At 41.8% G+C, this 13,749-nt stretch overlaps 1 protein-coding gene across 4 annotated transcripts in view; it reads left to right on the forward strand.

Annotated features, from left to right (window-relative positions):
• The window catches only part of dpp6a (dipeptidyl-peptidase 6a), a 386,275-nt gene that overhangs the window by 238,728 nt on the left and 133,798 nt on the right, over nucleotides 1-13,749 (forward strand). The window contains exon 1 of one of the 4 annotated variants that reach the window (XM_029694044.1): nucleotides 9,115-9,699. The exons of the other annotated variants lie outside the window; for them this stretch is intronic. Coding sequence (XP_029549904.1) covers nucleotides 9,646-9,699 — 54 coding nt within the window. The 5' untranslated portion in view covers nucleotides 9,115-9,645. Of the gene's footprint in view, nucleotides 1-9,114; nucleotides 9,700-13,749 lie in introns of those variants that run through there. 4 annotated transcript variants of the gene reach the window in all.

Genomic DNA, 13,749 nt, shown 5'->3' on the forward strand with positions numbered 1-13,749 from the left:
CTATGAAAAAGCCAACTGACACTTACTCTTGTGTTACTGACTTGTTGCACCCTCGACAACTACTATGATTATTATTATTTGACAATGCTGGTCATTTATGAACATTTGAACATCTAGGCCATGTGCTGTTATAATCTCCACCCGGCACAGCCAGAAGAGGACTGGCCACCCCTCATAGCCTGGTTCCTCTCTAGGTTTCTTCCTAGGTTTTGGCCTTTCTAGGGAGTTTTTCCTAGCCACCGTGCTTCTACACCTGCATTGCTTGCTGTTTGGGGTTTTAGGCTGGGTTTCTGTACAGCACTTTGAGATATCAGCTGATGTAAGAAGGGCTATATAAATACATTTGATTTGATTTGATTATAATGTCCAGCTATGTACCATACAGTCATTATAATGTCCAGCCCTGAACTATAGCGCCATTATAATGTCCAGCCATGTACCATACAGTCATTATAATGTCCAGCCCTGAACTATAGAGCCATTATAATGTCCAGCCCTGAACTATAGAGCCATTATAATGTCCAGCTCTGAACTAATGAGTCATTATAATGTCCAGCCCTGTACTATAGAGTCATTATAATGTCCAGCCATGTTCTATAGAGTCATTATAATGTCCAGCCCTGAACTATAGAGCCATTATAATGTCCAGCCATGTACTATAGAGCCATTATAATGTCCAGCCCTGAACTATAGAGCCATTATAATGTCCAGCCCTGAACTATAGAGCCATTATAATGTCCAGCCCTGAACTATAGAGTCATTATAATGTCTAGCCCTGAACTATAGAGTCATTATAATGTCCAGCCCTGAACTATAGAGCCATTATAATGTCCAGCCCTGAACTATAGAGTCATTATAATGTCCAGCCCTGAACTATAGAGTCATTATAATGTCCAGCCCTGAACTATAGAGTCATTATAATGTCCAGCCCTGAACTATAGAGTCATTATAATGTCCAGCCCTGAACTATAGAGTCATTATAATGTCCAGCCCTGAACTATAGAGTCATTATAATGTCCAGCCCTGAACTATAGAGTCATTATCCTGTACCATAGAGTCATTATCCTGTACCATAGAGTCATTATAATGCCCAGCCCTGCACCATAGAGTCATTATAATGCCCAGCCCTATACTATAGAGTCATTATAACGTCCAGCCCTGTACTATAGAGTCATAATAATGTCCAGCCCTGTACTATAGTCATTATCCTGTACCATAGAGTCATTATCTTGTACTATAGGGTCATTATAATGCCCAGCCATGTACCATAGTCATTTTCCTGTACCATAGTCATTATCCTGTACTATAGGGTCATTATAATGTCCAGCCCTGTACCATAGAGTCATTATAATGTCCAGCCATGTACTATAGAGTCATTATCCTTTACTATAGAGGCATTATCATGTACTATAGAGGCATTATCCTGTACTATAGAGTCATTGTCCTGTACCATAGAGTCATTATCCCGTACTGTAGAGTCATTATAATGCCCAGCCCTGTACCATAGAGTAATTATAATGCTCTGCCCTGTACCATACAGTCATTATAATGCCCCACCCTATACTATAGAGTCATTATCCTGTACCATAGAGTCGTTATCCTGTACTGTAGTCATTATCCTGTACCATAGTCATTATCCTGTACTATAGAGTCATTATTCTGTACTATAGAGTCATATTAATTCCCGGGGATAATGCCCAGGATAATGACTCTATGGTACATGATAATGACTACAGTACAGGATAATGACTCTATAGCAACCGGGCTGCTATAGAGTCATTATCCTGTGCTGTAGTCATTATCCTGTACCATAGAGTCATTATCCTGTACAATAGAGTCATTATTCTGTATTATAGAGTCATATTAATGCCCAGCCCAGTTGCTATAGAGTCATTATCCTGTACTATATAGTCATTATAATGCCCAGCCCGGTTGCTATAGAGTGATTATAATGCCCAGACCTGTACTACAGAGTCATTATAATGCCCAGCCCTGTACTACAGAGTCATTATCCTGTACTACAGAGTCATTATCCTGTATTATAGAGTCATTATCCAGTACTGCATAGTCATCCTGTACCACAGAGTCATTATCATGTTCCATATAGTCCTTATCCTGTATAATAAATTCATTATCCTGTACCATAAAGTCATTATAATGCCCACCCCTGTACTACAGAGTCATTATAATGTCCAGCCCTGTTACATCCTGTACCATAGTCATTATAATGCCCAGCCCTGTACCATGCAATAGTCATTATAATGTCCAGCCCTGTTACATCCTGTACCATAGTCATTATAATGCCCAGCCCTGTACCATGCAATAGTCATTATAATGTCCAGCCCTGTTACATCCTGTACCATAGTCATTATAATGCCCAGCCCTGTACCATGCAATAGTCATTATAATGCCCAGCCCTGTACCATGCAATAGTCATTATAATGCCCAGCCCTGTACCATGCAATAGTCATTATAATGTCCAGCCCTGTTACATCCTGTACCATAGTCATTATAATGCCCAGCCCTGTACCATGCAATAGTCATTATAATGTCCAGCCCTGTTGCTATTCTTGGCCTTTAATGAAGCATCCAAAACGACTCTGTAAGACTGAGACAACAACAGATGTGCATGTGTAGAGAAGGAGCCCTCTTTTCCCTAGTGGTGGGATTTTAAGCTTCTTCCCAAAAATATCAATAACATTTTTTATTTGAGTCAGCCAGGAACATATAATACAGTTTGCGTCACGGAATCAGAAGTCTGGCTTTACACCAGTCCCATGTTTACCACACCCTTAACGGCCATGGCAATTATATACTGAACAAAAATATAAACGCAACATGTAAAGAGTTGGTCCCATGTTTCATGAGCTGAAATAAAATATATCAGAAATGTTCCATATACACACAAAGCTTATTTCTCTCAAATGTTGTGCACAAATGTGTTTACATCCCTGTTAGTGAGCATTTCTCCTTTGCGAAGATAATCCATCCACCTGACAGGTGTGGCATATCAAGAATCTGATTAAACAGCATGATTATTACACAGGTCCATCTTGTGCTGGGGACAACAAAAGGCCACTCTAAAATTAGCAGTTTTGTCACACAACACAATACCACCGATGTCTCAAGTTTTGAGGGAGCATGCAATTGGCATGCTGACTGCAGGAATGTCTACCAGAGTTATTGCCAGATAATTTAATGTTCATTTCTCTACCATAATGTTGTTTTAGAGAATTTGGCAGTATGTCCAACAGGCCTCACAACCGCAGACCACGTGTAACCACGCCAGCCTATGACCTCCACATCTGGCTTCTTCACCTGCGGAATAATCTGAGACCAGCCACCCGGACAGCTGATGAAACTGTTGGTTTGCACAAATGAATAATTTCTGCACAAACTGTCAGCAACCGCCTCAGGGAAGCACATCTGCGTGCTCGTCAGCCTCGCCAGAACCTGACTGCCGTTCAGCGTCGTAACCGACTTCAGTGGGCAAAATTTCACCTTCCATGGCCACTGACACGCTGGAGAAGTGTGCTTTTCATGGAAGAATCCCAGTTTCAACAGTACCGGGCAGATGGTAAACAGCGTGTATGGCGCTGTGTGAGCGAGCGGTTTGCTGATGTCAACGTTGTGAACAGAGTGCTTCATGGTGGCGGACAACGTATACAATTGCATTTTATCGATGGCAATTTGAATGAAAAGAGATACCGTGACGAGATCCTGAGGCCCATTGTCGTGCCATTCCTCCGCAGCCATCGCCTCATGTTTCAGCATGATAATGCACAGCCCCATGTCGCAGGGATCTGGATACACAAGGATACACAATTCTTGGAAGCTGAAAATGTCCCAATTCTTCCATGGCCTGCATACTCACCAGACATGTCACCCACTGAGCATGTTTGGGATGCTAGTGTTGAATATTTTCCAGGTATTTTACAAATGTTCCATCCCGAAAATAACTTTTCTTAAAGTGAAGCCATATTTCTCGACAAAACCAGGTGTCATTCAAAGCATTATAAATCATATACAGTTGAAGTCGGAAGTTTACATTCACCTTAGCCAAATACATTGAAACTCAGTTTTTCACAATTCCTGACATTTAATCCTAGTAAAAATGCCCTGTTTTAGGTCAGTTAGGATCACCACTTCATTTTAAGAATGTGAAATGTCAAAATAATTTTACATTTACATTTTAGTAGACGCTCTTATCCAGAGCGACTTACAGAAGTCAATGCATACATTTCAATTCATACATTTTTTTTCATTTCGTACTGGCCCGCCGTGGGAATCGAAGCCACAACCCTGGCGTTGCAAACACCATTGCTAACACCATGCTCTACCAACTGAGCCACAGGTAAGCTAATAATAATAGTAGAGAGAATGATTTATGATTTATTTATGATTTAACTTCTTTCATCACATTCCCAGTGGGTCAGAAGTTGACATACACTCAATTAGTATTTGGTAGTATTGCCTTTAAATTGTTTAACTTGGGTCAAACGTTTTGGGTAGCCTTTCACAAGCTTACCACAATAAGTTGGGTGAATTTTGGCCCATTCCTCCTGACAGAGCTGGTGTAACTGAGTCAGGTTTGTAGGCCTCATTGCTCGCACACGCTTTTTCAGTTCTGCCCACAAATTTTCTATGGGATTGAGGTGAGGGCTTTGTGATGGCCACCTTTACTTTGTTGTCCTTAAGCCATTTTGCCACAACTTTGGAAGTATGCTTGGGGTCATTGTCCATTTGGAAGACCCATTTGCGACCAAGCTTTAACTTCCTGACTGATGACTTGAGATGTTGCTACAATATATCCACAGAATTTTCCAGCCTCATGATGCCATTTATTTCATGAAGTGCATCAGTCCTTCCTGCAGCAAAGCACCCCCACAAAATGATGCTGCCACCCCTGTTCGTCACGGTGGGATGGTGTTCTTCGGCTTGCAAGCGTCCCCCTTTTTCCTCCAAACATAACGATGGTCATTATGGCCAAACAGTTCTATTTTTGTTTCATCAGAAAAAAAAGTACGATCTTTATCCCCATGTGCAGTTGCAAACCGTAGTCTGGCTTTTTTATGGCGGTTTTGGAGCAGTGGCTTCTTCCTTGCTGAGCGGCCTTTCAGGTTATGTCGATATAGGTCTCGTTTTACTGTGGAGATACTTTTCTTATAGATACTTTTGTACCTGTTTCCTCCAGCATATTCACAAGGTCCTTTGCTGTTGTTCTGGTATTCATTTGCACTTTTCTCACCAAAGTACGTTCATCTCTAGGAGACAGAATGCGTCTTCTTCCTGAGCAGTATGACGGCTGCATGTTCCCATGGTGTTTATACTTGCGTACTATTGTTTGTACAGATAAATGTGGTACCTTCAGGCATTTGGAAATTACTCCCAAGGATGAACCAGACTTGTGGAGGTCTACAATTTTTTTTCTGAGGTCTTGGCTGATTTCTTTTGATTTTCCAATAATATCAAGAAAAGAGGCACTGAGTTTGAAGGTAGGCCTTGAAATACATCCACAGGTACACCTCCAATTGACTCAAGTTATGTCAATTAGCCTATCAGAAGCTTCTAATGCCATGACTTAATTTTCTGGAATTTTCCAAGCTGTTTAATGGCACAGTCAACTTAGTGTATGTAAACTTCTGACCCACTGGAATTATGATACAGTGAATTATAAATGAAATAATTTGTCTTTAAGCAATTGTTGGAAAAATGACTTGTGTCATGCACAAAGTAGATGTCCTAACCGACTTGCCAAAACTATAGTTTTTAACAATACATTTGTGGAGTAGTTGAAAAACGAGTTTTAATGACTCCAACCTGAGTGTATGTAAACTTCCAACTTCAACTGTATAACCTACCTTTCATAAAATTTCCCCTAATGTTATTAGCCTACCTCCTCTTTCTCTCTCTATTGTTGCTTGATTCCTTCCCCGCTTTCAACAGTTAAGTGAAATAAGTTTTGTCGTCCTTATCTTCAACATTCTAATGACATCCTTGAATAATATACTGTCGGACTAGAATTAGATACGGAAGGCTTTCACTTCTCTTCACGAAGATTGAATGGTTATGGGTCTGAATAAATAACTACTAAAGCCTTCCGCCATAGCGCATTCGCTCTTCTTTCAAACTACCCATGAGTTCTGTTGGCTGCTGCATTTCACATTCAGCAAAAAATAAGTTGTGTGCCTCTTCGAATAGTCTATTGGTATAATAAATGCTAAACAAATTATGTCCAGCAAGCTGTTCTAGTCTAGCTTTTCCTGCATGGGACTCCAAGAGCTATGGGGCGTTTTTTAAGGAGAGAGGCCAGCATTTATATTTTTTTTGTTCAGTGTAGATCAAAGTGGACTCTCCCTCTAGCGTTGTAATGTAATTGACTGTTTGGCTGCTGTTTTTTTGCCTCCTCTGTTTTTTTTCTATCCACTAAAGTAGCACTAAAGTAGCAACAAACACTGCAACAAACACTATGTTCTGAAGAGCACTGGCTATCGATATCCAATTGTATTTGTCATAAGCGCCGAATACAACAGTTGTAGACATTAATGTTAAATGCTTACGAGCCCTTTCCAAACAATACAGAGTTCAAAAGTAAGAAATAATGTGCAAAAAAATGTAAAGGTGTACTGGTACCGAGTTAATGTGCAGGTCTACGAGGTAGTTGAGGTTTCTAGGCAGAAATCTCAACTCAGTATGAGCTTGTGGGAGACTGCTGGATTCACTGACAGACTTCTCAGTCTCCTTTGTAAAACCAGAGAACACACTTTCTTTACAAATCTACAATATCAGCATTGACAGAAAAGTCAAACAGAACATTCCCGTTTCTCATTTTAAGCATTGCTTCGACATTCACAGAATTATCAATCCACATACATAATTGTCATCCTTGTTGTGATGATGAGTCATTACAAGGCTATTACCAGTGCCGAAGCAATCAATCGGCACAGTATTTTGAGGTTGCATTGGTATTGATTAGTAGGCAACATCTCATCAGTCTTGAGCACTTCTTCCAGTTCATTAGGTTGGCAGCCATAAGGGCCTCCATTTGTTCCGGAAGGTTGGCACAGCTACTCAATTAATCTGTAACTTCTAAGGAATGTGTGTTTAAACAGAGCTAAGGCCACAGGCATCCCTCATCCTCTCCTTGTCCATTTGTCAACATCACAGGGGTTGAGGTTTGGAGGTTTGTGTACAGGCTCCCCCACCGCAGCACAATGGGCATTTGTTATGTTGCAGCCACAGCGACTAAGTAGCACTGTATCTGCCATCAGCCAATCGGGGTATCTGGTCCAGAGTGGGCATCATTCGTTTGGAGTTGATTGATTCCCTGAGCAGCAACCCTTTTGGTTTTATACGTCATGCTGTCGATGTTAATTGCAATAGGAGCGGTAGAGAAGGGCCAGTTGTGTAGTAGTGGAGTGTTTGGTTGATCGCGATGACATGCTGTGTAGTGCCTCAGTAGTGCTTTTACTAGTGTCAACATATCTATGTTTGTGTGAGTTTGATTGTCTATGTGTGTGGAAGTTTGTTTTGTATACTGTGAGTTTGATTGTCTATGTGTGTGGAAGTTTGTTTTGTATACTGTGAGTTTGATTGTCTATGTGTGTGGAAGTTTGTTTTGTATACTGTGAGTTTGATTGTCTATGTGTGTGGAAGTTTGTTTTGTATACTGTGAGTTTGATTGTCTATGTGTGTGGAAGTTTGTTTTGTATACTGTACACAATCCTACTCTATTCAGTGTTTTTGGGATACTTTGGGTTCACTTGGAAAGGGATGCAATTGTTTTTGCAACTTTTTAAGCAGGTAGGCAAGGGGTCTGAAAGTAGGGCCTCTATTTGAAGGACATGGCTTTCCTCCCATTGTGCAGCAGTGTGCTTATCATGCAGGCCCGACACTGCCAACACCCAACTGGGACTCCATAGTAATTTACCTCACCAAAACACAGTGCCCACAATTAATTAACAAAGCAGCATGTGCATATTAAAACCCCTGCTAAGACATAGAGGAGAATAGAAGAATAGAACAGGTATCATTACCATGTAGAATGTCTCTGAGTATAAGTAACTCATTTATATACAGTGTTTGGATATTGAATGCAATGGTTCTTCCTAGAAATGTTTAATTAACACAGTGCTGAAATACATTACATTTGGTTTAATTTGAGGGATAACCAAAAGTGGCTTGTGTGAACATTAGTGCTTTGCTTGAGAGCCCCTAAAGTGTAAGATATTAAATAAATGGTATTATGTTAATAATACTTGCGCTACATGTAAGTTTGCAGTGTAGTTTCGCTTCATTGCACCTTTGAAAAATGGATGGTTATTTTCTTACACTTTGGTGTCGCTCATTTGGATTTCAGTTTCCAAATGTCTGAAGTGTACATTTTCTTTTTTCGAAGGCCACAGTAATTCCATTAAGTGTTTCTATCAAAAGTATTTTGCCACGCCATCTTTATAATGACACAATGGAACAGAGGTTAGGAAAAGTCTTGATAGCTGATGACAACTGACATTTATAGTCATGTTAATTGCGTTTTAGTCACCTTGTGCTCAATATCTCATACACTTCTGTCAGAATTCTTGTTTTGTTTTAATGGTGTTACTCAGAGACTTTAAATTCATGGAAGAACATTTTGGTTGGATACACCCTGCTTCCCCTAGCACCAATTTAGACTAGTTTGCTCGTTCTAGTTCGCTGAAGCTCTGTCTGCCACATACATTAGCCCTAAAGAGATATATTAAAATATACTTATACATGGTACAACTATATATCTTCTATCCGAGCAACTTGGATGCCTCTTCTTAATGGTTTATTAGTTACATTTCAAGTATTTGTTTCAATATATTTCCTGTCATGCCATCTGGGATGCTGCAATCTCCGGCTATGGATTTTCTACACTTACTGTCCAATGGTACAGATCTCGCTCTTGAAGCAAAAAAATAAATAAATGCTGTATTTAGAAGAGTTGAAAATCATTGACGTCAAAAAACATATTGCATAACATTATGTGTGTGTCAGCGCAGAGCTCTGTCAATGTGACCTATTTCATTGAATGTATGAAATACATGTTTCAGTGATAGCTTTGATGTCATTAAACTATTCATTATATTTTACTGTAATCTGAATTGAATGGTCCAGATAACAGGTAGGATTGTAGTGCCTAAATTACCTCTACAATTATTATCAATGATATCACCATTTTAGTAGTGTCTGTGTCTCTTGGCGGGTGCATGAGTGAACATCTGATACGTGCGCCGTGGTGAGGGACAAGTATCGCTGTTCGCCTCCCCCCATCTCAGTCGCCCGTTGGTGGTTGCCAGGCATTTATCGAAGTGGCGCGGTCGGTATCAATCGCAGTAGCTGTCTTTGCCTCAGCTCTTATCTCTACCTATCTCCCTCCCACTTTCTTCCATGCACAAGGTTACAATTGAGTATCATCTGCGTTGTCTCAGATTAAGACTCGTTTTGCCGGGATTTTTCCCCCAACTCCTTATTGCTTACATCAAGCTCTCTCTCAACTTTAAACATCACGACTGAAATTGAATGTATTTTTCTGTGTGGTACTTTGCCGGCTCCGGTCACCTCTCAAAGTCACCTGTGATTGTGTTGTGGTGTAGCAGCTGGTTGATCTGACTGTAGGGCATCATGACTACGGTGAAGGAGACAAACGCACCGAAAACGGCTCAACAGCAAGAGCAGGTAATGATGCGCTTTCTTTCATTCAACCGATGTCATTTCTCCCGGTACTGAAATTGTAAATTGCTGTGATTTTTTTTCTTCAATTTTGTGTGAAGCCTGCAATTATTTACTATAACGCCACATGAAGCATTATCATACGAGCAGAGACTATTTTGTATTCAATTCTCCATCATTTGAAACATTTGGAATTGTTGCAGCGCTCGGTAAGACAACCGGCTCTCACACCAATGTCAGTCACTCGTCTCTGTAATTCAAGGTGATTGCTGTGAGCATCACTACCCCCCACCTTACCTTAGACTCCATTTAGCCTCTTTCAAATCAGTTCTCACCATAACGGACATGTGTTACACCGGCTGTGACGCATGATAGAACCTTAACGTGGCCAGTGTACGGGACTTACATTAAGCTAGATATGACGTTGAATAGGCGGGAAATCTCCAGGTAAAATACTTCGAAGTAGCTTATTGCAGGCCACGTTATCAGACAATAATTGTCCTTTTGTCGTCTGAGTAGTAATGCCCACAGAAACAATACAAGACAAGATTATTTGTACAGGCATTTCTGCTTATTGTAGATAACTACCCCAGCATTCAAATGTGGTGCAAGATTGCTCATGTGACGGTTTATGTGTGACCTCTAGCTCAAACAACTAAAGTGTATCTTATTTTTAGCTGATGAATTTAACTTTTTCAGATAATTCACAGTCGAATAAAGTGACAATGTTGCAACAGGTGATTTGACTTGCCTTTGGAGATATACATGGAATAAATAATTGGATGCATTTTAAAGGCTGATGTATAATGATCTTGCTTTCCACTGAGATGTGTGCTGTAGCCTACCTCAGTGCAACACATTTCAGCACCACTAAAAGGACAGCACCCAATACCAATTTCTTGACCATCAGAGGAATAGCCTGTGTGACAGATTTCAGCAACATTCAATGGGCAGCTCCACCAGCACATACTGAGCACAGTGCTGTCAACTAGGAATCTGTTGCTATGCAAAGAGTGTGAATCATAATTTGGTGATACAGGCCTAGAAGGATACTGTTACATTAGAGCAGGCACTGTAACAGGGGAGAGCTTCGGACAGCATCTGTCATTGTCTGGAGTCTCCTGTCTGTACAAAGTACCCCTTCTAAGATGACAGAAAAGGTGAGAAGGACTCATGGCTGTGTCCCGTAGAGCAGCCAACCTTCACTTGAGCCACTCACGGTTTTACTCATGTGTAGCATATCACTGTCAGGCTCTGCTAGGGAGGCAGGGAAAGACATCGCACACTCAAAACACACACCTGTCAAACATATACACATAAAACACAGAAATACACACACTTGTCAAATATGTACATGTGTCATGCACACGATACACATGCTGACGTGTGTGTGTGTGTGTTGTGTGTGTGTGTGTGCGGTTGCATTCACGGACAGTGTTATGGTTCTGAAATGATTTGAGCCATAGAGACCAGCCGTAGAGACTGGTTAACCAGAGACTGGCTCAAGTGTTTTTCCATTAGCTCCGGCTGTTGGCTAATCAGCTGGTTAGAGACTCATTTTCAGCCGGCTACATATTCCACTTCATAGTAACTTAGCTACTTTTCATTTAAAAGTTTAAATTCGCTAGTGCGTTGAGCCCTCCCCTGCTAGAATGAACGATATGCATCTTCTAGCGCAATCTATTGATAGGATAGGCGCCTGTCAGTCACAAAACGACCGATTTCGGGGAAACGCAGCAGAGAGGAAGAGGTTTCACTCTCGCCAAAAACATTGGGCTTATTTTGGGCCTAAGCTTGTCGCCTGCCTTCCAGTCTTTTGGACGACTAGCATTGTTAGGGCAGTGATATGAGCATCTCGTCATTATATACAGATCTCTGGTTGCAGTCGTATTTCTTTACGCAGAGGAGGGAGAGATCATGATGCTCGTGAATTTGCACTTCCCATGTAACGTAAGTGGTCACAATGAGTCGAAATCCACGACTTAGCTTAATTGTTTTCTAACAACACATTTCACATAGCCAGCAACGCAGAGTCGATGCGCATAGTAGGCTATTTATTTACTGTGTGTTGATTTGACAACTGAGGAAGGCACAGTGACCCTGAGGAAGGCACAGTGACCCTGAGGAAGGCACAGTGACCCCGAGGAAGGCACAGTGACCCTGAGGAAGGCACAGTGACCCTGAGGAAGGCACAGTGACCCCGAGGAAGGCACAGTGACCCTGAGGAAGGCACAGTGACCCTGAGGAAGGCACAGTGACCCTGAGGAAGGCACGGTGACCCTGAGGAAGGCACAGTGACCCCGAGGAAGGCACAGTGACCCTGAGGAAGGCACAGTGACCCTGAGGAAGGCACAGTGACCCTGAGGAAGGCACAGTGACCCTGAGGAAGGCACAGTGACCCTGAGGAAGGCACAGTGACCCTGAGGAAGGCACGGTGACCCTGAGGAAGGCACAGTGACCCTGAGGAAGGCACAGTGACCCTGAGGAAGGCACGGTGACCCTGAGGAAGGCACAGTGACCCTGAGGAAGGCACAGTGATGCCGAAACATTGGTAAATACCCATTAAATTGCTGGGAGATTACACGTGGAGTGTGCGACTTTCTTTATTTTGATAGTTTATTGATTTTGACAACTGAACAGCAACTGTTGACTAGTTTATAAAAGGTGTCGAACTGACTGAATAAAGTCGATCTCTTTGCCATTCATAAATCATGCAACGTGGTTATATGTCCATGGAATCGTATAGGAAGAAGTAAACCAAAGGATTTCCGAGGTTTCTTTTCCTAGGATGTCGGGGCTTTCCAGACTGACTCTAAAATGAGTGACTCTCGTCTCGTCAGTCAGTGTAGCCTACCAAATGGCATTGGTGAGAGAGCCGTTCATTTGGCTCTTTCATTTGCGTACAGTACGCTACTTGTAGGCCTATGCGTTTTGCTGAGGATCTGCAGATGAATTATGAAAAAATTAGATGAAGATGGGGAATCATCACTGCAGGAACAATAGGTGGTGGAGAGCCTCATTATGGTCCAAATATGATAACTAGGGCCCTCGCGAAATCCAGGCATTAAAACAGAATTCAACAATGTTCAAAAATGTATTGATCTGTAGTAGGGAATCAACTAAATGTATTGAACATTTATTCATTTTCTCAAGTTTATCATAAGCCATGAACAGAATGCATCAATGATTTCTATTTCTTGTCACTTTCTGAAGAGGCAACGAGAATACCCCTGTCTGCTTGTGTGTGTGTGTGTGTGTGTGTGTGTGTGTGTGTGTGTGTGTGTGTGTGTGTGTGTGTGTGTGTGTGTGTGTGTGTGTGTGTGTGTGCAGTGCACGCATCTACCACTTTGTGTAGCCATTAGTGATGATTCTAATAAAAACAGGCTTTCCCAAAGGCTTTCCCAAAAATCTTCTCATTTAAGTTGAATTATTGGGGCTCCCGAGTGGCGCAGCGGTCTAAGGCGTCACTACAGACCCTGGTTCGATTCCAGGCTTTAACACAACCGGCCGTGATTATGAGTCCTATAGGGCGGCGCACAATAGGCCCAGCATCATCCGGGTTAGGGTTTGGCCCGGGTAGGCCATCATTGTAAATAATATTTTTTTCCTAACTGACTTGTCTAGTTAAATAAAGGTTAAATAAAAAAAATAAAACAATTGTTAACAACAAATTAGGCTATGCCTACCTGGCAGAATGATATCATGATTCTTTGCATCAATCCAGTGGGTATTTGTTTTGAAAATGCTACCAAAACACCACTAAACAACAGCCTCTTGCTAGGTGCACACTTGAGTTAAAGGGTAACTCACCATGCTTAGGACTCAGGGTCTGAACACCTCCCTCTGCAACTAGATCCTGGACTTTCTGATGGGCCAACCCCAGGTGGTGGGGGTAGGCAACATCACCTCCACCATGCTGACCCTTAACACAGGGGCGTGTGCTTAGTCCCCTCCTGTACTCCCTGTTCACCCACGACTGGGTGGCCACGCATGACTCCAACACCATTGTCAAGTTCGCTGACGACACAACAGTGGTAGGCCTGATCACCGGCGACA

This window comes from Salmo trutta, chromosome 2 (genome assembly GCF_901001165.1).
Source record: "Salmo trutta chromosome 2, fSalTru1.1, whole genome shotgun sequence".
Classification (NCBI taxonomy): Eukaryota; Metazoa; Chordata; class Actinopteri; order Salmoniformes; family Salmonidae; genus Salmo; species Salmo trutta.